The sequence below is a fragment of the Euleptes europaea genome, chromosome 19 (assembly GCF_029931775.1).
Source record: "Euleptes europaea isolate rEulEur1 chromosome 19, rEulEur1.hap1, whole genome shotgun sequence".
In the NCBI taxonomy this organism is placed as follows: domain Eukaryota; kingdom Metazoa; phylum Chordata; class Lepidosauria; order Squamata; family Sphaerodactylidae; genus Euleptes; species Euleptes europaea.
This window is the reverse complement of record NC_079330.1, coordinates 25,474,867-25,502,020: the sequence shown is the minus strand read 5'-3', so window position 1 is coordinate 25,502,020 and position 27,154 is coordinate 25,474,867. Positions and strand designations below refer to the sequence as shown.

At 49.7% G+C, this 27,154-nt stretch overlaps 1 protein-coding gene across 1 annotated transcript in view; it reads left to right on the top strand.

Moving 5' to 3' along the window:
- The first annotated feature begins 3,456 nt into the window (after nt 1-3,456).
- PHF12 (PHD finger protein 12) overlaps nt 3,457-27,154 on the top strand; it is a 37,418-nt gene continuing 13,720 nt past the window's right edge. The window contains exons 1-10 of the mRNA XM_056865331.1: nt 3,457-3,550; nt 3,645-3,723; nt 3,898-4,009; nt 18,433-18,505; nt 20,245-20,638; nt 20,962-21,082; nt 22,159-22,291; nt 22,424-22,588; nt 23,510-23,671; nt 25,021-25,813. Of these exons, the coding sequence (XP_056721309.1) occupies nt 3,485-3,550; nt 3,645-3,723; nt 3,898-4,009; nt 18,433-18,505; nt 20,245-20,638; nt 20,962-21,082; nt 22,159-22,291; nt 22,424-22,588; nt 23,510-23,671; nt 25,021-25,813 (2,098 nt within the window). The 5' untranslated portion in view covers nt 3,457-3,484. The remainder of the gene's footprint in view (nt 3,551-3,644; nt 3,724-3,897; nt 4,010-18,432; nt 18,506-20,244; nt 20,639-20,961; nt 21,083-22,158; nt 22,292-22,423; nt 22,589-23,509; nt 23,672-25,020; nt 25,814-27,154) is intronic.

Genomic DNA, 27,154 nt, shown 5'->3' with positions numbered 1-27,154 from the left:
TGCCTTCAACTTTTCCTAGCATGATTGTCTTTTCCAGGAAGATTTGTTTTCTCATAATGTGACCAAAGTATGAAAGTCTCAATTTAGTCATTTTAGCTTCTAAAGACAGTTCAGGATTGATTTGATCTAGAACCCACTTACTTGTCTTTTTGGCATTCCATGCTATCCGTAAAACTCTCCAGCAACACCACATTTCAAAGGAATCTACTTTCTCCCTGTCAGATTTATTCATTGTCCAACATCACCTACTATCTGATCCTTTTTAACTGGAGATGCCTGAACCCAAGACCTTCTGCATGGCAAGGAATGATCGACCACTGAGCCACAGTCCCTCCAGTCTAACTTGGTATTGTAGTTTTATTTAATTTTAGTTGCTTGAGGCTGAGGAAACAAGGCAGGATATCAAAATATCCAATTCTCAATGTGGCCCCAAATCCAGAGATTGGAGCCATGGTTCGCAGAAAAATCTGAAATCTTAAAAAAAAATTGACACCCCCTAATAATAGAAACAGTACTTGTATATTTAAGAAATGAATGCTCTGTGAAATCTCAGTGGCCATTGTAGGGAGTGTTAGGCAACTATAATCATATAGCCAGCCTTGAAATCTTGGTTTCTGTCAGTAAAAGGCATGGGGGGAGGGCTTTCCAGGACTATTTTGGCCTCCCAGTCCACCCCTGCTCCTCTCCCTCCTGCCCTGGAGGAAGAACTCATCGGGGCCAGGCTCAGCAGCAACTACCAGGCACCTTGCTACCATGCAATTTGTTGAGGTGCAGTGGTGGGCTTGGTTTGATGCCACACAATTCACCCGGACCCAACCATGCAACTTGCGCAGTTTGGACACAGCCGACCGGAGCCACTTGCTAGCACAGGACTTTTGCAACCTTGCTAGATTTTTCCCAGGGAGAGGCTGCCAGGGGAAGGGAAGGAGGGAAAACTGAAAGCCTCTGTGGTGTAGTGGTTTCTGTCAAAGTAAGGTCTAGGATGTGTGTGTGTGTGTGTGTGTGTGAGGTGCTGTCAAGTTGCTTCCGACTAACGGTGACCCTATAAATCAATGTCCTCCAAAATGTCCTCTCTTTAACAGCCTTGCTCGGATCTTGCAAATTGAGAGTCGTGGCTTCCTTCATTGAGTCAATCCATCTCTTGTTGGGTCTTCCTCTTTTCCTGCTGCCTTCAGCTTTACCTAGCATGAATGTCTTTTCCACTGACTCGTCTTCTCATAATGTGACCAAAGTACGACAGCCTCAGTGTAGTCATTTTCGCTTCTAGGGTCAGTTCAGGATTGATCTCTAACCCACTGATTTGTTTTTTTGGCAGTCCATGGTATCCGTAACTCTCCTCCAACACCACATTTCAAAGGAATCTTACTTTCTTCCTAGAAGCTTTCTTCATTGTCCAGCTTTCACACCCATACATAGTAACAGGGAATATGATGGCATGAATTAACTTGATCTTGGTTGCCAGTGACACATCCTAGGATACACAGATGCAAATTCCCACTCTGCCATGGAAGCTCACCATTCTCCCTCAGCTTAACCCACTTCACAACCCACTTCACTTCGCAAGGATGAAATGGAAGAGATACAGTTGCCAACTCTGGGTTGGAAAATTCCTGGAAATTTGGGAGTGGAGCCTGTGGAAGGTGGGGGATGGGGGGGGATAATGCCATAGAGTTCACCCACCAAAGCAGCCATTTTCTCCGTGGGAACTGATCTCTGTAATCTGGAGATCACGTGTAATTCCAGGAGATCCTGGAGGTTGGTGATCCTCAGAAGAGAGGAGAACAACGGAAGATGCTTTGGGGATGAGTGAAGTAAATAAATAATAAATAACGCAGTAGCCTGGGCGGGGGGGCAAGATGAAAGAAAGATTGGTTTGTGGTGGGAAGAGGAGCAGGAAAAGGGGAGAGGATACTTTTACAATCTGGATATTCCCATCCTCCGTAGAGCATTCTCTCTTGCTAGGCTCAATGCCTTTCCATCAAGGATGCTGTATGGAAGGTACCACCAAATCCCAATACAGGAACGGATCTATCCCTGTGGTTCCAACTCCTTGGATACAATTGAACACATACAGTTTGACTGTTCTCTATACAAAACATCCCGTGGGAAATGGTTAAAAACTTGGTTATATTCAAAACACCACCTGTCTAATAAAGTAAAATGTCAATTCTTATTGAATGATTCAGTACCGGAGATTACCGAGGGTGTTGCCAATTTTCTAGTGGATGTGATGAAAGTGCAAAAACCTACAAGCTCTGCTATTTGATTATATTGCTCTTTGTTTTATTTCACTGATTTTATGTTTTATGATCCCTTTTTGTAACAATTGTAATAATTTTTATGCCAAAAAAGGCCTATGAATGAATGATATGGGAGCTAGGCGGAGGAGGAAATAGCGTCAGGAAGAGGGTACGGGGGCAATTAAGCGATCCCTGCACGTCCTTGCGGGTTCCCCGCTTGTAAAACAAAATGTTTAAAGGCATGCATTGCTGGGCTGTCGGATGCCATTCTTGTTCCTCTGGCAGAGGAAATCCAAACACAACCCTCTTGCTTGGAACGTTTATTTTCCCTCTTCCAGGTCAGGACGCAGATGAGGGATTTGTTTTAAATCACCTTTTTGCCACAAAGGACGGCCTGTGCGTTGGCAAGATCAGTAGCTTTATGTTTCCTTCCACTTCCCTCATTAAATTTACTTATTAGGAACAGGCTGCGATCAGATTTTCGGTGATTAAAAGGCCGTCGCATCTCACGAAGAGCTTCCACTCTGCGGCTCCAAAAATAACCCGGAAATCTGGTCTGCAGACAAAAGAATCGCCCCCCTCTTCTCACGCCTCCCTTCGGCAGCTGGCCCGCAAAGCGCATGCGCAGCTTCGCGACCCAGGGGCGGAAACGGACGAGGACCGTTGCAGGGAGGCCGTCGAAGAGGCCGTCGGCGCAAACGCGCACGCGCAGTGCGGGACGCGCCTGCGTCGAAGAGGGAGCGGCGCTTGCGCGGAGCGGCGCGGGGAGGGCGGGGGGAGGAGTGAGAGAAGCGGGCGGAGGGAAATTGCGATTGATCCCCGGCCGTGCGGGTGCCGTTCCGTACGCCTGCGCGCCGGGGCTCGCCGCTCTGCGCATGCTCCCCGCGCACAGGGGAGGGCGCTCTGCGCCTGCGCGGGGAGCGCTGTGGCGGCGGGGCCCTGTGTCTGAGGCGGCGGCGGCGGCGGCCGACCGAGCCCGCCCGTTCCTCTAGCGGAGGCAGCCGCGGGCCCCGCCCCCTGTCATGGCAGCCGCGGCCTCCGACTACCCCGGCCCCTGCGGGCGCTTCCTGCGCAGGCCGACGCCGGCCAGGCCCGTCGGGTAGGCCGAGAGCGGCCGAGCGAGCGAGCGAGCGACCAGAGGCAGGCGGCCGCTCTCCCCTCCCCCCCTTCAAAGGCGCCAGCCGAGGCGAGCCGCGACAGGCCCCGAGGCCCCCGCAGAGCCCCTCCGCCGGGGCCGCTCGTGGATGTGGGACAGGATGGAGGCCAAGACGGTGGTCTACGACCTGGACACCTCGGGGGGCCTGATGGAGGTGAGCGGCGGCGGCGGCCCTCCCCCCCTCGGCCCCCCCCTCTCCCCTCCCCCACCCCATGGCTCACCCTCTCTCTCTCTCTGCTCCCCTCCAGCAAATCCAGGCGCTGCTGGCGCCTCCGCGGAGCGACGAGAGCGGCGGCGGCGAGAAGCGGAGCCGGCGGCCGGACCGGGGCGAGCCGCACCCGCCGGGCCCCCACGCGCAGCAGCACCACCACCACCACCACCCGCACCACCCCCACCACGCTCCGCCCGGCGGCGGCGGCGGCGGCGCGCAGCACCACCACCACCCGCCGCAGCACCACCCGCCCCACCACCACCACCACCCGGCCGCCGCCGCCGCCGCGCAGCACCGGCGCAGCGGCCGCGCCACCAACCACGACAGCTGCGACAGCTGCAAGGAAGGCGGGGACCTGCTCTGCTGCGACCACTGCCCCGCCGCCTTCCACCTCCAGTGCTGGTGAGCGGACGCCGGGCCTCCTCGCCCCTTCCCCACCCACCCACCCACCCACCGCCCGCCCCGGGTCCCCTTGACAGCCCGCGGCCGCCACCCCCTCGGTTGGTTTTCCCCCGCGGAAAGGCCCGTTAGACGGCCGCCTCGGAGCGGAAGCGCGCCGGCGCTTCTCCTCCCCGCCCCGGCTCCTCCGGCCTCCCTCCCCTCCCCTCCCCTCCCGCGCTTGACAACATGGCGACCTGCCCTGAAATCGTGATTATTTTATTCCCAGCGCCATTTTGCCCGGATCGTCTCTGCGGGCCGCCTCCCCCCCCCCAAAAAAAAATCTCCCCGCCTTCGCTCGGGGGTGGGGGGCGCCTCGACCCCGCCGCCCCCGCGTCGCTTCCAGACGTGGCAAGCCGGCGATGGCCGCGGCCTCGCAGGAGACGCCCTGGGGGCACGCTGCGAAAGACCGTGGGGCGGCGGCGGGGGGGGGGGGAGAGTAGATGGAAGGAAAGACGGTCTCTCCCCTCGTTGGCTGCGCTCACCTCTTTCCCGCGCCGTCGCACGGAGGATCGGGCCCTTCTTCTTTCCGGATGCCGCTGTTTTTGCTTCCCCGGGGCTGATTCGGGTCCTCTCCAAGCCGCCGTGCCCCGTGGGGAAGGTTTTTCTGGAGGAACCCATTGTTCCGCTTACGGACGTTCCTCTGTGTTTGCTTCTTCCAGCTCCCAAAGCAGGCCTGCTTTTTTGCTTGTCCGCCGGGGGCTTAGGAAAGGGCTTGTGTGGTCTGTGTAGCTCCGTCTGACTTCAGAGCAAGGTTGTTCAGAGGTGGAGGGGGGGTGGGGAAGGTGCCCTGCTCTTGTAGCAAAGGGGAGTTGGTGGCTGTAACAGGGAGCAGCTCTAATTGGAGAAATGCCGCCATCGCACCTGGGTCTGCAATCTTGCTTGTGAGCAAAGCCTTGAAGACACCAAGGAACCTAGGGAGGGGGGGGACCCGCAAATCCCTGTTGTCTCTTCTGTGTGTAAACTGGTTTCGTAGAGCTGCAGTTGGCTTAGTTTGTGTTGGCGAGTCCGGATGGAGAGAGGCGGCAGCGGTGGCATGCGAGCATCAGGGTTCCAGTTTTAGAGTTGGTGTGACCATGTCCAGCTGGGAGGTTTCTGGAGAGTGTGGTTTGGCTCTCCCGTTTTCTGGGTCTTTTGTTGCTTGGTATCAAAGCAAGTGAGGCTGTAGGGAGGAGAAAGGTAGCGAGGAGAAAGGTAGTCTGAGGCTGCATCTTGCAGTTTAGTGGCTGAAGTGTGAATGTTTCCTTGAGTCCTTGTGGGAGAATGCTTGCTTGCTTTCCTCCAGGAAATCAGAGCCAGTGGCATCCTTCCCGGAGGCGCAACTTGAGACTTAGTTGTACCTTTCTTGCAAACCGCCTGCAAATCGGCCATTTTGCTTCCCAGCAGGCAAGACACTTTGGGGTCTGTGCCTCTCGTATCTGCTACATTATGGCCACCTCACTGCAATGTGAACCGCGACTCCAGTAAAGATGGACATACCGTTGCAGATCTGAAAGTGACTGCACCACAAATAAGCCAAACTTCAAAGGGAATATACAATATAAAAGTACTGAGTTAGAACGCCTCAAGAAATTAAGCACCTATCATACTACCTTAAACAGACTTGAGATTCCTTATTATAATTTCTACTAAGTCATCAGGACCCCCTTTTTAGAAACTTTGATTGGCTTTTTTTACTGTGTTGGTTCATATCACAGCCCTTCCCTAAGTCTCTTGTGCTTCAGGCCGATTCTTCCTCATTTAATTGTTTATCCTACTTAATTACGCTTTACTTATCAACACCCCATGAGAGAGAGCCTGGAAGTTCTGACTTCTATCGTCACCCATTATGCATAACAACCGAATCCATTCCAGTCCCTTATGCAGAGAATCACAGTAAGCCTCTCTCTGCCCCACCTTCTCCCCCCTTCTGTAGTTTTCATTCCAAAAATGTGGCAAATGGTTTCCACTTCATAGTATTTGAAGAAGTGAGCTCTGACCCACGAATGCTCGTGCTTGAATAAATGATTGCCCTTAAGGGGCCACTAGATTTCTCTCTTGTTTTGCTATAATATACTAACACAACAACCACTTCGGAATTATCCATTAAAGCTGGCCGTGAGTTCCAACTGCTGACAGTGTATGGTACCTCATTGAAGCTGTTTTTAGCTTTTGTTAAGCCCTCTCTTCTGTTCAAACTTCCGTGACTTTTAGACAGTTGGTTTCTTTGTTTGTTTAACTGTGGTCTTGCTTTGGGTGGGGTCAGTTTCCTGTGTTCATAATTATTACATCTCACCTCAGATGCAAATGAAATTTACTCGCTGTATTTCTATGCCGCTTTACCTCGTTGCTTAAAGTGGTTTGCTGTAAAACAAGCACATTAAAACTTACCAGAGACCTGACATATTAGAATATTAGCACAATTAAAGGCAGTTAAAAGCAAGTGAGCAAAAAGCCCGCTTAAACAATACAGCATTACATTGCGGCCTCAACTGGATGAGAGAAGAAACAGCCCTGACTACAGCTGGCAGCCCCTTCCATAAGGATTGGGCTGCTGTAGAAAACCCTTTTGCCCCAGGATCAAGGGTCTCACCTCCCTTAAGGAGGGAAGAGAGCGCTAACCTTGTGAGGATTTTAAGGTCCGTCCAGGCTCTCATGGGGGAGAGGCAGTCTTTCAAGTACGTGGGAGCCAACCTGTAAAGGGCTTTAAAAGGTCAAAAACAACACTTTGCACTGGATCTGGAGGCAAGAAGGGAGTTAAAACATACTGCCATCATATGGGTGCTCTGGCTAGTTCCCATTAATAAACAGGCTGTCACATTCTGGATCAGTTTGCAGCTTCCAAGTTTTTGGGGGCAGTCCCACACAGAGCATGTTACAGTATTGTGGTCTTTTCTGTTGCCAGATAAGCTGTGTCCAAAAATTGGTGAATTACCCTGTCCAGGTATAGGTGAAAGAAGGCTCTCCTAGCAATAATGCTGACCTGCTTGTCCATTGATAACATTGTGTCAAGGAGGTATCCCTAAGCTCTTTACTGAATCCATCAGCTTCAGTGCCACCCCATCTAACACAGGCAACAGAATCCCTTCCAGGACCTTAACATTTCTAAGCAATGTCACCTCTGTTTTATCTAGATTGAACTTCAGTTTGTTCTTCTTTTGCAACTTGATCATGGCCTCAAGACTGTGGTATCTGGAGGCTTTACACAAATAGACATACCTTGGTGTTATCAGCACATTGATGGCACCCAACCCCAGAACTATGGACAATGTCTCCTAGTGGTCTTACATAAATACAGGTTGAATATCCCTTAACCGGACATCCGGACTGATCTGCAAACCGGACCTTTTGAGCCGGCATGCAGGCATTACTCACAGGCCCTCAGCAGTGCCATTGATGGTTCAATATACACAAAAATATTTTAAAAAATTGTTTAAAATTGCATTTAGGCTATGTGTATAAAGTATATATAAAACATAAATGAATGTCATGTTTAGACTTGGGTCCCATCCCCAAGATATCTCATTATGTATATGCAAAAATTCCAAAATATTCCAAAATACAGAAACATCTGAAATATGAACCGCTTCTGGTTCCAAGCAGTCCAGAAAAGGAATATTCAACCTTTATTAAACAGCTCAGGAGAGAGGACATATTCCACATGTCACTTCCCAAGAAATAAACTCCATATCTCATTTCACCAGTTTTGAACCCTATAATTTGTTGCTTTTTTTGGTTTGTTTGTTTTCAAGCAAAACCTTTGTACTCAACGAGTCTTTTGGAGTAAGGTGGGGTAGAAGTACCATAAAATAAACATGATTTAACTGGAGTGGTTAAATGCCTCCTGTTGCTTTGGGCATTCACATGTGAGAGCTGGGTGCAAAATGCAGCAGGACAAGGTCCTAGCCGTAGTTTCGAGGAGAGGTTCCAGAAAGTGTGTGGGAAAGTGACCCTCCTTGGGGCCTGAGAACCTACTAAGAGCCTTGAGGCATCTGATGGTGAAAGGTGCACAAATTTGGGCTGGCCTTGGTAACCAGGTAAAACATCTAGTTGTCATAACCCTGCTTTAGAGAAGGAGGGGCAGGTCTATGTTGCTCTATTGAATTTTGGAGGCATTCAGAGTGACTCTTAAAAACAATGTAAGATTAGCAGTGCTCTTTGCCCTACTTTCCTGTCCAGCTCCAAGCTTGGAAGGTAGGCTGGAGCTTGCCCATATTGAGCTGCATTTCATGCCTTGAGTACCCAGCAGAGCCCTTCTTGTGAGCTTGCAAGTGGGGAGGGCTGTTGAAGTGATTGCCCCCAAGGTTCTGTTGGGCTTCCAAAGTACCGTATGTCAAAGCCAGGCGCTGCATCACTGTAGCCAGAGAAGGGAGAGAGCAAGACACTTAATTGGCCCGTGTGGAGGTGTGAGGAGATGTTCACAAGGAGAATGGGTGCATCCTTATTTTTTATCTTTTGCTGCATCTTCAAACCTGCCGTATCTATATGTGTTATCATTGAAACAGAGTGGTGATTGAGCTCTAATGGCTTGATGTTAGCCCTTGGGCCAGTCGCACACTCTCAACCTGACCCGATCTCACAAGGTTGCTGTGAGGATAAAACAGAGGAGAAGAGAGTGATGTAAGCCACTTTTGGTCCCCATTGGGGTGAAAGGCGGAATATGAATAAAAGTAAATAAATCAGAATAGAGAAGGGCTGTGTAACCGTGGTTACAGCCCGGATAACCTACAAGAACCAATGAACTCTGACCGTGAAAGCCTTCGACAATAAAATAGAGAAGCTTTGTCATTTTGTTTTTCAGCTGTTCCTTCCCTTGCGATTCATGGTGCTTCTGTAATATTGCTGATCATATTTTAGCTTGTCTTCCATAACAAGCCTGTGACATTTGTTCTGTGACTCTCAGGAATTTGAATTAGCTGAGGTTGCCTGATGGCTGAAGTTGTTGTGCTTGGAACTCTTTGCCCTCATTTAAGATGAAGTTTGGTCTAGGCATCTTACCATAGCCAGCATGCTTACCATAGCAGTGACTCCATAAAGAATACAACATGAACTTGAGCAGCAGATCAAAGCAATTTAGCTTGCAGCTGGATCTGGGAGGAAAACTTTTTAATAAACTGTGGGGTTTTTTAAACCCAGAAGGTGTTCCTTTGTTGCTTCCTTTTGCATCTCTTTACCTGCAGGGACTGGTTGAAATAGTGTCTTTTCTCCCTCCTTAAAAGCAAGAATATGTGCATGCACACACCTCGCAGCCCAATAAAACCTCTCTCTTTTGTGTGCATTTATCATCCTGCAAGTGAGCTTAGTCCACTAAAGGCCATGTTGCCTCACAGGCAGGTTTCACAGAGGAATTAAAAGAATGTTGGGGGCACTCACTGCGTAAAACAGGTAACTAACAAGAAGAAAAGTCAGTTGCAGAATTCATGGCAGGTGAACTGGCTTTTCTCCAGAGTACCAAAAAAAGGCCTCCTTTGAACTCAGGACTATGGTATGGTTCTGGTCAAATCCCATTTCTAACTTCCTGTTTGGCTCTCAAGTTGAGGTCACTGTAGTAACAAAACCACTTAACTTCCTGTGGAAGAAAATACAGGCCCTTGTAAGAGAATTTTCCTTTTGCACCCAACTTCTGACACATCGTTGAGTTGCCTTAGAAGTGCCTTTAAGCTGTCTCCCCAATCCGGGTTGTTCCCACGGTCAGTCGTTTCTTTTCTGGGGACTGCTTGGTTGTATCTCAGGTTACTGGTCTGAGCGGCTGGCTCAGCCTCCTCTGTCTAGTGTTTTGGCACCCCCCTCTCCAAATAGTTCTGTGTTTCAGAGTTGCAGCAAGTGCACAAAATGAGCTGGCAAAGGATTGTGGAGTCAAATGGGTTTTATTTCTCTGAGTCTGTCAGTTAATGTCTGCCTCACACAGGGTAGGAATTCTCTCTGCCTCCTGAAGTTAGTGCGGGACATTATTGGCTGTATTTCCCTCCTCTTCAGTCTACTTTTACCTCCCTCCCCCAGGTCCATTCAGTTCTGTACCCAAAATTTGAAGTCTGTATACATTTTCTTCTTTCTGCCTGTAGACTAGTCAAGAAAAAAGATTGATAGGCTTATTAGTTATGTTGGCCTGGGCTAGCAGTAGGGTTGCCAGCTCCGGGTTGGGAAATACCTGGAGATTTGAGGGATGGAGCCTAGGGAGGGTGGGATTTGGGGAGGGACCTCAGAAGGGTATAATGCCACAGAGTCCACCCTCCAAAGCAGGCATTTTCTCCAGGGGAACTGATCTTGATCATCTAGAGATCAATTATAATAGTGGGAGATCTCCAGGTGCCACCTGGAGGTTGGCAGCCCTAGCTAGCAGAGACCATAATAATTTCCCGTGGTATAGAAATTAGTGAATGATAACACTGTGGAGGGCTTGGGATGTTGCAGGCGCTAAATTAATGTAAAAAAATTGCCCTGGCACCGTGGTACTGTGACATCTGGGTTGAACCTGGAACCTCTGTGGTCATGCTCTGTGATTTGTTTGTCTGAATGTTTTATTATTAATAGTTAATTCGTTAATGGCTGCTTACGGGGATGCAGATTGTGGAGAAGGCTTTACATGCAGAAACATTCCAGGTTCAGTCTCTTGTTAAAACAACTCAGGTCTAGGAAAGAGGCCTTGGAGAGCTGCTGCTAGTCGCAGCAGATAGCCTTGGACTGGGTGAAATGCTCTGACTGAGAATAAGGCAGCTTAGTATCTTCAGGGTTGCATTTGCCATGACAATGACTGACTAGAACGAATGTGCACTGGGATTGTGCAGAGATGGGCTGAGCTACCTAATGCCCCAGAGACCATGGCAGGCAGAGGAATCTCTGGACGTTTATTGGCTGAGGTGGTTACATTCCAAATTTCTGGCTGCCATTGACCGAAGAGCAGGAAAGAAGCAGGGGACTGGAAGAAGAAAAGGCAGTGGGCCAAAGGAAACAGGAAGGCCTAAGAAAGGAGACTTGTGATTGGCATATTCCCCTTGTTAACTCTCAACCAGCAGAGTGTTTCATGTAGTTGCCAGGAATCTCATATTGACTTCGACCAGATTTTTGCTTGCAGCTTCTGTAGCTTATCTGTATCACTGCTAGGCTTGCATTCCCCCCACCCCCAGCGACAGCTTAGCCTGAATTTGGAATGATTACCATGAAGAGCTGGCGTTGGTTACCTAGAGTGTTGAAGAGTGTGCCTGGTTCTGAGTAGAGGATAACTTCCTCCCCAAATAGAAATATTTGGTTCTTGTATCCTTTTTCAACTACCTCTTCTGTATTACCCAGGGCTGCTTCATACATGCATGTTTCTCATGAAGATGGTCCTTATGGTGACTTATACATGCAAAGGTTCAAGCGCAGTGGGGGGGAAAATACAAAACCTCTGAAGAGGTCAAAAGATCAACCAGCTCACAGAAGCTTACATTGTCCCTTCCTATGACACTTCTCAGTGAAGTGAGTTCACACATTCAGCTGTGTTGCACAAGCTTGTGTGAACTGTACATTGGTTGTCAGGGAGTGTGGGATTGGCTTGGCCAGCCAGCATGGAATGGTTTAGGGCAGAATGAGAAGCTAAATAGAACCATGAGTGTGAATTCTGTGGAAGCACTAATACTGGGGGAGAGAAGGAAAGGCATGTGTGAACTGGCATTGTTTACTGGTGTGGGGTTTATACTCCCTCCCCCCCTCAAAAAAACTTACAGAGCTGGAGCGGATGTGATTCTCTTTCTTGTCTGAAGCTCTTGAAAGGCTTGTTGAATTTGCCTGAAGCAAATTCACAGATTTTATATGCTGTTCTTTAAAGGAACTAAGGAGGATTTTTCTCTCCTGGAAATTGGTTATCAGGAAGGAAATGTCAATCCCAAAGTTGCTTCTTTTTTAGATGTGACTAATAAAGCCAAACAGAAGGTAAAGTTTTCACAAATAGCCCTGTCTCAGGCTGGGCAATCGGATAAGCACCCAGGTCGGTCTTGTGGCGCCAATGTGCACCTTGGGCCTCTGGAAAGCGAATGGTTGTAATTAAGAATCTGGGTTTATTGTAATTTGACCCTCACTTCTCCCAAGCTTGACTGCCTTTCTCATGGGAGGCCAGGATTCCACTGTGCCTGGTGTGCAGCCAGCCCCATGCAGCTTAAAGTGCGGTTGCAGCTTTCAAGGCCCTGTTTATTGTTGAGTTTCCTAAAAACGATTCTGAAGCGCATGCCGGCATATACGGGGGAAGAGCACAGGTCAGTGGTGAGTGCATGCTATGCTGGAAGTAAGTCCTGCATTGAAACCTTGGGATCTCATTAAAGGCTCTCGGGTGGCAAGACTCCCATCACTGGTCAGAGTGGACCATTTTCTTACAACATTTATAACTCACTCTTCTGCCCAGTCAGGGCCTCCAGGGTAGCTGTGTATGTGTGTGTAAAGTACCGTCAAGTCACAGCAAACTTATTGCTGTAAGGTTTTCCAGGCAAGAGACTAAAAGAGGTGGTTTGCTATTGCCTTCTTTGCATAGTGACCCTGGTATTCCTTAGAGGTCTCCCATCCACATGCTAACCAGAGCCAACCCAAGGTGGCTACCGTTGAATTAACTTGGTATAGGGATGTTCCTTTATATGTAGACATACTTCCTGTTTCAGAGGTGGACTTGTAAACACTGCCATGGTAGGTGATGGTGCTTCAAGAGGAGTTGGGTGCTGTTTCAAAATTAGGTTCTCGTATTCTGCTTGTTCTTGGATTCTGTGTTTAGAGAATAGTAGAAGCCTGCTTGCCCTGACCTGGATAGCCCCAGACTAGCCTGATCTGGGCACATCTCAAGAAGCTAAGCAGGGTTGGGCCACGGAGGCAGGCAATGGCAAACCACCTCTGAACGTCTCTTGCCTTAGAACCCTACAGGGTTCAGTTGTGACTTGATGGCAAAAGAAAAGGGGGAAAAAAGGAAGACGCCTGTTTGGAGAGAGCTGGAAAGTAACTCCCTGGAAGATTTCGAGAGACATCAGAAGGAAGCAAACTTGAACACTAGTTTTGGCAAACTGGGCTGATGACCAGTTGTATGACTTAACAAACCATAATTTAGAACAAAGCTCTTTAAACTGTGGGTAGCGACCCCATGTGGGGTCACGTAACTGAATGTAGGGGTCGCAAAAAATTTGGCAACAGTGTGCAAATTTGCTTTTGTCTTTAATAAATAGTAATATTATATGTATACCAAAGAATTGTTTTAAAAATAAACTTCGTTATGATTTATTATCAGTAGATGTTTGATTTGTATACCTATTTTATATACCTGGGGTCGCGTAAAAATTTCTTGGGCAAAAAGGGGTCAGGAGTGGAAAAAGCTTAAGAAGCCCTCATTTAGAAGATATATCCAAAACATACGTTCTCAAACTGAGAATGCCAGTGCAGAATGGAGGCCTCTCTGAACACAAGGGTCCTGCCACGTTGAGCTCTTGGCTGGGCCGCCTGTGTCTTTCTGAAAAGGAGGCTTGGAATCTGCTTTGATATGGTCCCTTGGCAGGGCCACCTTAGTACAGTTTGGCTTCCTGCTGCGGCTCCCTCTGTGCCGTTCGTGTGGCTTCCTCTGTGGATTCTTGTGCAGTAAGCAGGGCTGTTGCAAATTTGGAAGCCAAAGAGAAAACCCTGCTTGGAAAAGATGGCTTTCTGGAGCTTGGATCAAATGCGACTGGAGTTTCTTTCCCCTCCCCTGTGCAAATAGTTCTGTTTATAAAGAGTTTGCCAAGGGTGGGGGAAGAGAAAACACTAAACTTCCTGAGAAACATTCAGCATGCTGGGTCTTAAGCATGCAAAACACACACAAACGCGCACACACTGGGCGAATCTTACAGCAGTGGGCCTGGAGGAAATCGCATATCCTGACCTGCCCAAGAGCTTTTCATGAACACCGGGAGTGTACTGAGAGCTCAGCTGTGCACAACACTAGGAAATGCATGGACAGAGCCATCCTTTTTTCAAATTTAATTTTCAGGTTGCGATCAATACCTCACCATGGGGGTGGGGGGTGGCCTTCCCTTCAGTGTCTTATCTGAAATGGTTCCAGGAGGCGACTCTGTACCTCATGGGGTCATTTCATATCAGGAAAACAGTGTGAGCTGGAGAAGCTTACCCTTCCTTGAGCTGGTTGTCCCAATTCAAACGGCTACCCGATTCAGACTCCTGAAAGTTGGATTTTAAAAACTACTTGCAGCTCTGACTGCAGAACTCCCAGGCATGTTGCATGCGGAGGAACGCTACGCCAAGCTGGAAACTGCCGTCTACAGGGTTTGAACTTAGCAGTGGCCTGAGGACAGGGCTTTGCAGCTCAAAAAAACAACAACAACCCACCCTTTCCCAGTTGTCTGGCAGGTAGTATCCAGCTTTTGTTTTCATTGTGAAATGCTGCTCTGATCATAGAAGTGATAGGATGTTGAGAGCAGGTCCTCCAGGAATTCTTTGTAGCCGCAACAGGGGAGGAAAGAAGGACTTGCAGGGGGGGGGAGGGATAAAAGGCCAAGCCCTCCTAGAAGAAACGGGCTTTCCTTGTCATGGAGGATTCTGTGATTGACTGAAAAGGTTGGGAGAATAGGTAAACACTGAGAGACAGTATATTGCAATGTAGAAACATCATTTCTGTGGTCAGGCTTAAATGATGTGTGGTCAACATTGCTGATAAGTGTATTTGGTTTTAATTAGTGTTCTGTTGCCTTGCAGTGGTATGTGAGTTTTACAGCAAACAATAAGGTATCTAATGAAATGACCCTCTTGTTTCACGCTTCTGAAATACTTGTGGTTTTCAGGAGGCAAAGGCAGCAGATGTGTATTGTGTTTCATGTAAATATCATCTTTCATCCCGAAAGGATTTCAGATCAGTTTGCAGCCTATATATAGAATTCAGAAGGTGGCCATATCAGGGATGAAGCACAGCCCCTACCAGCTCCCAGGAACTCCTGCCTCACCTAGTCAAGCCATAGGAGCCAAGTATATGAGAAACACCAGGTAAAGTTAAGCAGGTACTAACTGGGGGGCAAAGCAGGGTGATTCTTTCAGCAGGACGACCATCACAAAGAGGTAATATCTTAGAAGACTTGCAGCGAAATCCTTTGTCTCTGTGGCCACCCGATTCCCACAACCTCTTCCTTGGTTTTGTTCCTTCCACCTGGAAAGGGATGAATTGCAAATGTTGGTTTCTGAATGGCATAACTTGTTTTAAAGGCAGGTGGATTTTTAGTGATCGGATTGGAGCAACAGAAGCTCTTGTGACTGCTGTTTTCTCCTTTCCTTGCTTCCCCCTGCTGGCAGGATCTTAACAAAGAGCTCTACTGTGAGGAGGGAAGGGAGCTGTTTCCTGATCACTGATCTGTCTGTTGGAAAAGATGAGCTGTTTCCATTTCTCTGGTTTTGGCCCACGGCAGGGAGCTATGGCTTGGGAAAATGTCTGCTAGGGAAAGCAGTGGTCCTGCTGCTCTTCCTTTGTGGTAGGAAAGGGCTATAGCCAAGACAGTTCACATGCAGGTGTTTGCCCCAGAAGACCTTTAAGGGACAGCTGCAGAGAGGCATATATGACTTGGTGCAACACAGCTGTTTTGCAGAACTGAGAGTTTACTGGCGTGGCAGTGTTTGTTCTTTCCTTCTCAATGGGTCCCAGTTGAAAGTCATTGAGTACCTTAGGTACGAGAGATGGGTATGCTATTGAGGCCTGTCGACTGTGACCCAGCACATAAATAGCAGAACCTTGAAAGCCTGTCTTTCTGTAAGCTCTGTGGTCAGTTCCAGAAGTCTGGGATAGGGGGTCCTTCCAGAATCTCAAAACAGGCGTATAACTTCAAGAGACTTAAGAGTCCAACTCAGCTATAAGTGCAGAGTGCAGGTGAGGCTTGGAAGCCACACACACCTGGAGGAGAGTGGCAACACTTCTTAATAAATGTGATCAGAATCACAAATATGGAAACTTCTATAAATGCTTCTCCTGAGGATGGTGAGGTCTCAATTCTGGCAATATTAGGGCTTTTTTCCCCTCATTGTCAAATCTGGGTTGGGGGAATGTTTTGTGGCCCTGAAGCTGGGCTGAGTGCTGAGGGGCAGCAAGCTTGTGGGAATGAGCAGGGTGTGCTGCACAAAGGGGCCCTTTGTCTGTTGTCTGTGGCACACTCCGCATGGATGGGTACTTGTGTGCCTTTTGCAGCTGAGGCTGAATGCGTTGGTGCATGTCATCTTCCTTGCTGTACAGGCTGGATCCTGCCTTTTCTTGCCCAGTGTTTCCAGAATGCCATCATTATACCCCCCCAAGTATCTCCAGCATTGCAGACAACCTTCCCCATCAGATCTGTGGATAAAGCCGTTCTATGATAAAAATGGCAATTTCCTCAAGATGGGGAGGGGCTGTGGCTCAGTGGTAGAGCATCTTCTTGGCATGCAGAAGGTCCCAGGTTCAATCCCTGGCATCTCCAGTTAAAGGGACTAGGCAAGTAGGTGATGTGAAAGACCCCCTGCCTGAGACCCTGGAGAGCCACTGCTGCTCTGAGTAGACGATACTGACTTTGATGGACCGAGGGTCTGATTCAGTATAAGGCAGCTTCATGTGTTCAAGACACAGAGGGCAACTGTTAATTGGAAGAATAAACTATTAAATGCTAGTGTTCCCCTTGGCTTTTTAAAGACAGGTCATCGCCTTCAGCTGTACTCGCAAAACCTCCTGCCAAGTTGTTGTGAGTCAGAGGTTTTGTTTATGTTTCCTCCACTGTGCTTGAACCTTTCGCAGGTGATGCTTTTCGGCCTTCAGACCTGTATGGTGTTACAACGAGTAGCAAAGGGTGGATTTTTTATCATCCTCTGCAGTATGCCATTCTGTGGCACTCAGAATGTACTCAGGCTCTGCTATAAAGCCATTTTTGAATTTTTCACATTTACTGGAACCATCACTAATAAATGGAGTAAAGATACTGATTCTAATTGTTCAATGAGCCTTGTATCTATTGTTGCAGTAGCTTTTACAACAGTAATCCTGTAAGGTAGGCCAGCGCTATAATCACTGTATTGCAGATTGGGAGTTGGGCCTGAGCATGGTCCGGACGTCTGCTGAGTTTGCAGCAACAAATCTGAATTTGGATTCAGGGTAACGTGGCTGAGCATTTCTCTGTGTCTTACAAGCAAAGAGCAGCCCTGTTATATTTGTGCTGGTGTCAGAAGGGGACGGGAGCCTTAATGTAATCAAATGTTACTGGTGGAAATAATGAGCAATTGTGAAGTCCAACAGCTGGTCAAGATATGTTAAAGTGCTTTCTTAACATGTTTGCATACCAGCATTTTTTCCCAGGCAGCATTTCTCACTGTTTCCCTGACACCTCTCCGAAGTGCATTAGTCTCCCAGCTTCGCAGGGATTGAAACTTGGTCTCTCCTGTGCCCAAACTCTACCTGTAGTACCACTCCAATTCCCTTCCTTACAACAATTCTGTAACTAAAATCTGGTAAAGAAAGGGACAGAATTTCTTTGTGTGTGAGAGAGATGTTGACATTCCGGTGCATGTTGAACCCTTTAAAGCACGGGCTGCCACCTTTGCACAAAGTAGCCTTTGCTGGCCCAGGAGCATCAAGGGAAGATAAGCAGCCGTCCCTTGGGAGGGGCTTCCTCGTAATGGTGTGGGCAGGCTGTGTTCTGGCTCAAGGCGGCCTTCAGACTTCTCGGATCCAGCATCCATTCCTCGCTCCATTTCCTGTCTTTCCTCTGTTTGCTTTCTTGTGCTGCTTAGGTTGGGCTTCTGCACATTCTAGACTTTCCCCTGCCCTCCGACTCAGTGTGTGGCTCTTTTCTCTGAGCCCCTGCCCTCTGACTCAATGTGTGGCTCTTTTCTCTAAGACGCAGCATGAAAACAAGGGGGAATAGGAGCACCCGCTGGTACAACCCATGTAAAACCTGGTCGCAATCTGCAAGGGCCCCTGTGTGAGATCTCTCTTTGCTGAGGCTTCAGCAGTAAATGGTATTTGGGAAGGTCAGCCATGTTCGGTTCTTCTCAGCAAGGTGTTCTTGCCCCAAGAAAGTGCTTGATAATGTTGGACACCCTTTCCCCTTTGCAAGCCTTGTGTGCACCTGTAGAATAACAGCTGTCCTATCAACTAATTTAAGGTGACTGTATGTGATTCTGGATAGCTTCTCCGTGAACTCCATGAGAAAAGAGCTTGAAGGGGGCAGGGGGGGCAGGGCCAGAACCCTTGTGCTTTGTGAAGTTTCGTCATAAAAACAGAGGGTAAGGATGGCAAGCAGCCTCCAGTTCTTCGGGCAGAGAAGCTAGCGGTACATCCAGCCAGAAGGCACGGTCTAGAAGGAGGGAGAGGAATGCATCTCCTAACAATCCTGGCTCGAAATGGATATGCATCCTGGTCACATGTTGGAGCTGAAGAGTAACTGTCTGCCTCTTGTCTCTTCTCATAGTAACCCTCCATTAAGTGAGGAGATGCTGCCTCCAGGGGAGTGGATGTGTCATCGCTGCACTGTGCGTAGAAAGGTAAAGACGAGACGTTTCCCGAATTGAACCTCCCGGGCTCCGGATGTAAATCTCTGTGCCTCTGTTGCTGGAAACAACCCAAGAGATCTGGCAGCTTTGGGGGGAAAATGATAAGGAAGAAAGCAGCAGCAGCTTGCATTTAAAAAAAAAGTAAAGATTATCTTAAATCCCAGCACGTTTGTTTCAAATGGCAGCCTTTTTCAGTCAAGAGAAAAACTACTTCTTCAGTCTATGAATTGTTAGATGAGTTAGGTCACGGAGCACCTTTGATGAATTAAAACCACCTGTGCCTCTGCTGCTGCTCAGCGTGGTAAATCCACTCTAAGTTGCTGTTGTTGCTTAGCGTGGCTGCGACCTGCCCCTTTCGCTCCCTCCTCAAACAGCTGTATTGCGAGTAGGTTGCAGCTGTGAAAGGGGAGCGGTTGCCGCACTGGCACAGGCCTCTGCCTCTTTCAGGCTGGCAGCTTAGATTGCCAAGCAGCCCAGTTCCTTCCAGCTAGCTTTAAAAGAATGAAGCGGCCTCCTGTTGTTGCCATGGCAGCGAAAGGGGAAATGAGTTTGTGCCTGCCTCGTGTTGTATGGGAAATGGGCGAGGGAGACGATTGGGCCGGGTTCTGGCTTGTCGTCGGAGATGGCTGCCCGATTTGCTGCAGCCAACAAGCCGGCACGGCTGAATGCAAATATTGACTCCTGGGACTGCCAGCTTGAAGGTGTGCCTGAAGAAGAGGAGGGCTGGAAAAAACATTTCAGAGCCTGGGACTCTGAGGATTTCTAGGGTGCAGTTCAAGTGACAGCTTTTCCTCTTTTGCTGCCTCATGGGAGGCACCCCCACATTTGTGTGTTGCCTCTGCACCTGTTTAAAAATTCCGCTTAGTGCAAACACAAAATTGTGTTTGGGCCATCTTCAAGCGCTATGCTCTGGAAGTCATCAAATCCCCCAGACATGTACCAGAGGAATCAAACGGTACGGCAGATTGCTTTAATGGAGAAACTCGTCCACGAAATCATACTGTCAAAAGGGTTAGTCACAAGGACTGGTGTTCTTTTTCTTAACATAAAGAATTGCTCAGCAAAATGCAAAGCCATCAACTTCTCAGGAGTCAATTTTAGAGGACGTTGCTGTTTAGTGCACTTTAGTGAGAGCCAGCGTGGTGTAGTGGTTAAAGAGCGGCAGTTTGGAGTGGTGGACTCTAATCTGGAGAACTGGGTTTGATTCCCCACTCCTACACATGAGTGGTGGACGCTAATCTGATGAACCAGGTTGGTTTCCCCTCTCCCACACAAGAAGCCAGCCGGGTGACCTTGGGTCACAGTTCTTTCCCAACTCTCAGAGCTCTCTCAGCCCCACCTACCTCACAGGGTGTCTGTTGTGGGGAGGGGAAGGGAAGGTGATTGTAAGTAGTAGAGAAGGTCGGCATATCAAAACCAACTCTTCTTCGCTTTCATAAATGTGATCAGAATGTAAAGAATTTGACTGCTACAATTTCAGCAATCAGTACCTTTCACATATCCCACTGGATACTGCTATTGCATGGTAACTGAGTGCCTGATAGGATGTCTTCATACATTTTCTCTTGTCTTGCTCTTTGTATTTCTCAACTTCATGCTTATGTATAATCAGAAAGTTCATTTAAAAAAAAAAAAAGCTAGCCGTACTTTCCCTAGTACTGAGGAGGACGCCTCGCATTTTCCCATTCTGCCCGCTGTGTTAAGTCTGGCTACCTGGTTGTGTCTTGCAGAAGCGAGAGCAGAAGAAGGAACTGGGTCATGTGAATGGCTTGGTGGACAAGTCTGGGAAGAGGACCACCTCCCCCACCAGCGACGCGGACTTCTTGGACCGGTCGAGTGGCGGCAGCCTCCGGGCGCTCTCTCACGCTCGGCTCCTGGAGCGCCGGGCAAGCCGGCCCGGCACACCTACGTCTAACGCCAGCACCGAAACGCCCAACTCGGAGCAGAACGATGTGGACGAGGACATCATTGATGTGGATGAGGACTCCGCCCCCGCAACAGAAACCGACTGCGGGCAGCCCCATCTGAAGCGCCCTTTTGAGCTGCTCATTGCCGCTGCCATGGAACGGAACCCAACCCAGTTCCAGCTGCCCAATGAACTGACCTGCACCACAGCACTTCCAGGCGAGTGGAGCGCTACCCTCGTGTGTGCTTTGTGTTCCCAAGGGGCCATCTTGTTTCTCCCAGCTCCCTGTAACCAGGTGCCAGAGGACATACAGGATGCGGCCAGTCAAGGGTCTGAACTGCACAAGATGAGGCAGGCCTTTAACCCACCCTCTTGTTCTGGGGAGTAGAGGCGCCCACCATAAGCAGGGCACTTGGGGCAGGGGTGCTTAGCTCTTCTTCTAACGTCCGCATGTTTTCTCCTCCCATCACCCCGCTTTCCTCTATCTGCGAGTTTAGGTGTTATCGAAGTAACAGGGAGCTGTTTCCGTCTTCTCCTTTAGGTACTAGTAAGAGGAGAAGGAAGGAGGAAACCAGTGGAAAGAATGTCAAGAAAGCACAGCACGAGTTGGACCACAATGGGTTGGTTCCCTTGCCAGTGAAAGTCTGCTTCACATGCAGCAGGTATCCACATGGGTGAGGGGGCAGAGTGAGGCATGCCGTCGTGGTGTTTGGGCTTCAAGGGCCACTGTGGAGTTCTGTGCCTGCTCTCTGGTGATGGGAGGGGTGGTCTAGGAGCCTCAGCAGGGTCTGCTGTTGGGTGGCACCAGGGAGACCTATTGACGTTGGCCATGCCCACGTTCTCCCTTGCAAAATAAATGGGTGGTGAGAGGAAGAATGCGCATCTCTCTCTCTTCTCCCCCTTCCCCACCTTTTCCAAGGAATTTCTGAGCACCTGCAAGAGCAGGCGATTCCCAGCTTTTTGTTGTTCCAGGGTCCAGATCCTGCCTCAACCATAGTCAGCTAACAATGTCCCTGCCTTGGTTCCTCATCTGTAAAATAGAAATTCCCATAGCCTTTTATGATGTGTAGGAATGACGGATGTGAGGATGAACTGAGAAGCGGCTTCATCTGTAGATGGAGAGCTGCCTGAATTGTGCCTGGAGAAATTCTAGGTGCTGAAAAGCTTCTGGTAGTGCTCAGGGGGTTGTGCGGCACTGCTCCTGTCTGGATAGTCATGAGCGGTCCTCCTGGGGTGATTCCAGAGTGGTTTGGTGTGTCAGAGGTGTTGCCTCAGCCATCATTCCAACTCATCAGTTCCTTGCTGTAATTGTAGTCCCCCCCCCCCACTACCACCACCAGAAACTGTCTGGGTACATCTCTGGGCCAGCTTGCCGTTTTGTTAGCACTTCATCCGCTCCTGCCAAGGCTGGCCCCTCTCCCATCTGGAGTCTGTTTTCTGAGAAGCACATTGGTGGGGACAACTGGAATTTGCCATTCCTCCACATCTAGTGCTAGGGAGCCCAGGTCCTGCCCACTGCAACACTGCTCTCTCCCCCTTCCCTGCACCCAGTAGGGTAGCTGCAGCTTGGCCTTGCCTGAGGAGCTTGTCTTGGGGTACGCCTGTCTTACTGCCCTCAGGGCCAGTATCGCTTTCTGTTGCTGCTGTTGAGCTGCAGGACTTCCCAGTTACTGCTTCTGCTGTTCCTCTCCCACCACCCTCCACCCCACCCCATGTGACATTTCCTCCTCCTTTTCAGGAGCTGCCGGGTGGCCCCTCTCATCCAGTGTGATTACTGCCCACTCCTGTTTCATATGGATTGCCTGGAGCCTCCACTCACGGCCATGCCCTTAGGCAGGTGGATGTGTCCGAATCACATCGAGCATGTCGTGGTAAGCCAAGCCCCCCCACTTCCGGTCGCCCTACTGGCATTTATTTTATCTGCGCATCCTCCTCTTTCTTGCCGCAAGTCACACGGTTCCCCTTGTGGGGGGTTGTAACGTGGCTCCGCTTCTCCTTTCTAGCTCAACCAGAAGAACATGACCCTGAGCAACCGGTGCCGGGTGTTCGACCGCTTCCAGGACACCATCTCCCAGCATGCTGTCAAGGTGGATTTCCTGAGTCGGATCCACAAGAAGCATCCGCCCAATCGGCGGGTGGTGCAGTCAATGAAGAGAAGGGGTTTGAAGGTAGAGATGGCAACGTTGCTGATTAGTGGCCAGCAAGGAAGGGGGGGCTGAGCTGGCTCCGCATCTCAGTATTGAGGGGGCCGGGCAGCTTTGTTGCCTTCCAGTCTCACAGCTTTGCCAGCAGTGAGGCTGCATGGTTTTGGAAGGAGGTGATGCCCTCTCCAGTCGATGAGGTTGTTTCCTTTCTGGAAGTCACAGGCCTGGTTACTGCTCTTAATAAGGAGCTTTCCCTCCTGCCATGTTTGTTTGCTGTGAAACCGATATGTGAGGCAGCAGTACTGTATGTACTGTAAGGAAATGGTTCAGAAAGATTCTTTGGTAAAGGAATAGGCACAGAAGATCACACTGCTGTGTACTGTCTCTTGCTGTAAGTATGCTCCTGTGTGTGTTAAGTGCCGTCAAGTCGCTTCCGACTGATGAATCAGTGTCCTCCAAAATGTCCTATCTTTGACAGCCTTGCTCAGATCTTGCAAATTGAGGGCTGTGGCTTTCTTTATTGAGTCAATCCATCTCTTGTTGGGTCTTCCTCTTTTCCTGCTGACCTCAACTTTTCCTAGCATGACTGTCTTTTCCAGTGACTCTTGTACTTTGGACACATTATGAGAAGACAACATCCTCAGTTTAGGCATTTTAGCTTCTAGGGTCAGTTCAGGCTTGATTTGATCTATAACCCACTGATTTGTTTTTTTGGCATTCCAGGTTATCTGTAACACTCTCCCCCAACACCACATTTCAAAGGAATCTACTTTCTTCCTGTCAGCTTTCTTCATTGTCCAGCTTTCACACCCATACATAGTAATAGGAAATACAATGGCATGAATTAACTTAATCTTGGTGGCCAGTGACACATCCTTACACTTCTATGCTCCCACTCAATAATAAATGCTGAGTAATAAATACTGACTGCTCTCCTCCTTACAGGTTCCTGATGCTATAAAATCCCAGTATCGGGTTCCACCACCATTGCTAGCACCCGCGTCCATCAGGGACGGGGAGCTCATCTGTAACGGGGTCCCCGAAGAGTCCATGCATAAGCACCTTTGGAATTCGGAGCACTTAGCCACCCAAACGGAGCAGCAAGAGGTAAATGCAGAGAAGCACTGTCCGATGTGGTTCTGTAAGGCTGCTTTGCAGCCAGTCTGGAGGGGGTCCTCCTCTTCAAGTCTTCGGCATTGGGCTATGCTGACAGCTGGCTCTTGTATACTGCATTCCCCACAACTCTAATAGCTGGCGTTGGTGTGCTTTAAAAACATTCCCTCAGACAGCTCAGCTGGGAGTCCCCCGATGAAGATTTTGCATGGAAAAGTGTCACCTACTAAGCTCTGATTCTTGATGAGCTACTTCGGGAGCGGCTCTGCCTGAAAAGCAGGAGAAAAACCTAAATGTTTCCCCAATGCTTCCCAGGAGACCACCTTGTGGCACTCATGCCAAGCATCTTAGATGTCTTCAGGCAACCGCTGTGCAGGAAAGGAGGCAGTTTCTGTTATGGGAGAGGCCCAGCTGAGGACTTCTTGCACTGTTAAGGTGGAAGATGCATCTTGTCTGGGCAAGTCTGCATTCTGAGATCCAGAACTAGGTGTCTGGCCTATCTCCTGTGGGGCATTAAATGGCCAGCTTACCTGGCCTGGAAACCTCCAACCCCTTTTGTTGTAGATGGTCAGGCTCTCTGGAGAAGACCTGGGAAAGAGAGACAATAGCATCTATATTCCCCTCTCCCCAAATAACAAAGTGAGTCCCTAACATGTGCCTTGGGCTACCAAATGGTAGGAGGGATAGAGCCATTTAAAGTTGGTGGGGGCTATCAGGAGGCCTGCCATGGCCCCTGGGGCATCAGCTCACCTTTCCAGTACAAGAAAGAGAAGCCCTGCTGGATAAGGCTTGGTGGGCAAGGACAGCCTTTGAGTCCAGCTCTTCTTACAGGGGGCAGTTCTGGGGGTACCAGTACCTTTCAGGCTGAGCAGTTATTTCCAGATTAACTTCCATTTGTCCAGCATGGTGACAGTCAGCGTGGTGTAGTGGTTAAGAGTGGTGGTATGGAGCAGTGGGCTCTGATCTGGAGAACCGGATTTGATTCCCCACTCCTCCACATGAGTGGTGGAGGCCAATCTGGTGAACTGGATTTGTTTCCCCACTCCTCCACATGAAGCCAGCTGGGTGACCTTGGGCTAGTCACACTCTCTCAGCCCCACTTACCTCTCAGGGAGTCTGTTGTGGGGAGGGGAAGGAAAGGTGATTGTAAGCCGGTTTGATTCTTCCTTAAGTGGTAGAGAAAGTCGGCATATAAAAACCAACTCTTCTTCTTCTTCCATCCTCACACCTGTTGGAGGGTGTTGGTGGGCTGGCCGTGAAGGTGGTAGGGCTGTGGGGTTGTTTGGTCGCCGGGCAGCCCGTGGCGTCTTCTGAGTGTGTGACCTTTGTGTCTCTGCTTTCAGTGGCTGTGCAGTGTCATTGCCCTGCAGTGCAGCATCTTGAAACACTTGTCTGCTAAGCAGATGCCTTCACTTTGGGACTCTGAACAGGCAGAAACAGCCGACGTGAAACCAGCAATCGTGGCCGACGGCTCCCTCACCGGCCCATACCAGACAGCTGACAAGGCAAACATCCCTTCCATCTACCCGGCATCCTGTGGCCCCGGGATGGCCACCCAGAACTCCTTGGGCTCTCTGCAGGAGGACGCTCACTACCCCACGTGTCCAGACAGGCCCAAGAAGGCGTCGCCTTGCGGGACATCCAACGGCCCCAGCCCAGCCTCAGAGGTGAAAGTCAACGGCCCGCATTTCTACAGTGACTCCGGCGCACACTTGACTGACTCTCCGAGGCTAAGTGGGCAGGGCAGTGTGATATCTCCCGGCCTGACCCATCGGCAGCCGTGGCCCAGGCCCTCCACACCTCCGGCAGCTTGCGGGCTCCTCAATCACATGGCAGGGGCTGTTGTAAAGACTGAGAATGCGGTTGGGCCTGTTTCTTGCGTGCACCGGAGTTCTGTGCCAGTTGCGGGCATGCCGACGTCCATCCTGAGCTCCTGCACCAGCCTGGAAGTGGCCGGCACTTTGCAGAGGAAGAACGCACAGACGCAGATCGGGCCTTTGCTGACCACAGACTTGGGGGCAATGGATTCTCCTCTGACTGCCACCCGGGCACTCACTCCTCCCCAAGCGACCGTGGGCGACGGGATCTCCGCCGTCGGAGCAGCTCACGGATTTTGCTCCCCAGCACCGCCTCCAGGTGAGTGGGCGGAGGGGATGGCTGAATGCTGAAATATTCAGGAGAATTCCTGAGTGTGGGCGATGCTACCCCCTGATCAGAGTGGGGTGACAAGGAGAGCCCTCTGGGGGATTCTTTGGGGAGGAACTGTGGATCAGAGCACCCTGCTTTGTACGCAGAATACTTTTATCTTCCCCACCGGCTGTCGGGATCCAACTTCCTGTAAAAAGAAGAGTTGGTCTTTATAAGCCAACTTTCTGCACCCCTTAAGTGGTACAGACTCAAACCGGCTTCCAATCACCTTCCCCTCCCCACAATAGACACCCTGTGAGGGAGGTGGGGCAGAGAGAGCTCTAAGAGAGCTGTAACTAGCCCAAGGTCACCCAGCTGGCTTCGTGTGTAGGAGCGGGGAAACAAATCCAGTTCACCAGATTAGCCTCTGCCACTCATGTGGAGGAGTGGGGAATCAAACCCAGTTCTCCAGATCAGAGTCCGCTGCTCCAAACCACCAATCTTAACCACTACACCACGCTGTAAGGCAGCTTTGTCCGTTATTATACTTTTTCACCTGAAACTCCTGTTCCATTTTTCCTTTGGCAGCTATAAAGTGTTCAGGGGTGTAGTAAGGGACGGCCCCGGTATTTGCTAAGCCCCGCTGTCTTGGCGGTTGCCCAGTTGATGGCTTCTGTTGTCTTCTGCTTTGGTCCTAGGGTGCTCGTGCCTGTTTTCAGTACAGTATCCAGAACATGGTTGGAGCACCAGTCCTGTGTGTGTTCTTCTGCGAAGGAGAGTACACTCCCCGCCCCCCACCCCCTTTGCAGTCTTACTTGTTGCATTACTTGTTGAGAGCCAGCGTGGTGTAGTGGTTAAGAGCAGTGATTTGGAGCGGCGGACTCTGATCTGGAGAACCAGGTTTGATTCCTCACTCCTCCACATGAGCGGTGGACACTAATCCGGTGAACTGGATTTGTTTCCCCACTCCTGCACATGAAGCCAGCTGGGTGACCTTGGGCTAGTCACACTCTCTCAGCCCCAGATTTATTTTATTCAGTAAAATAAATCTGGCTGTTATGGGGGGAGGGAGCTGTGCTTAATGGACCATTGGTCTGATTTGGCAGGACTCTTTTGATTTTCATAGGCCAGGTTTGTGTACTTTTGTTATTGTGGCATTCTCCAGAGAAGGCTCAGAAAGCAGGATGGTCAGGCAACTAGGGGATTTGTGCATCTTAGTACCAGGTTTCCCTTCCCCCTCCTGTGACTTCTATTAAGTGGGCCTGCTCACACTAAGCGTAACTCTTCCATTTAAAAACCTCTCTCTCACCTTATTTCCTGGAACAAGCACCCGAGATTTATTACAGTGCT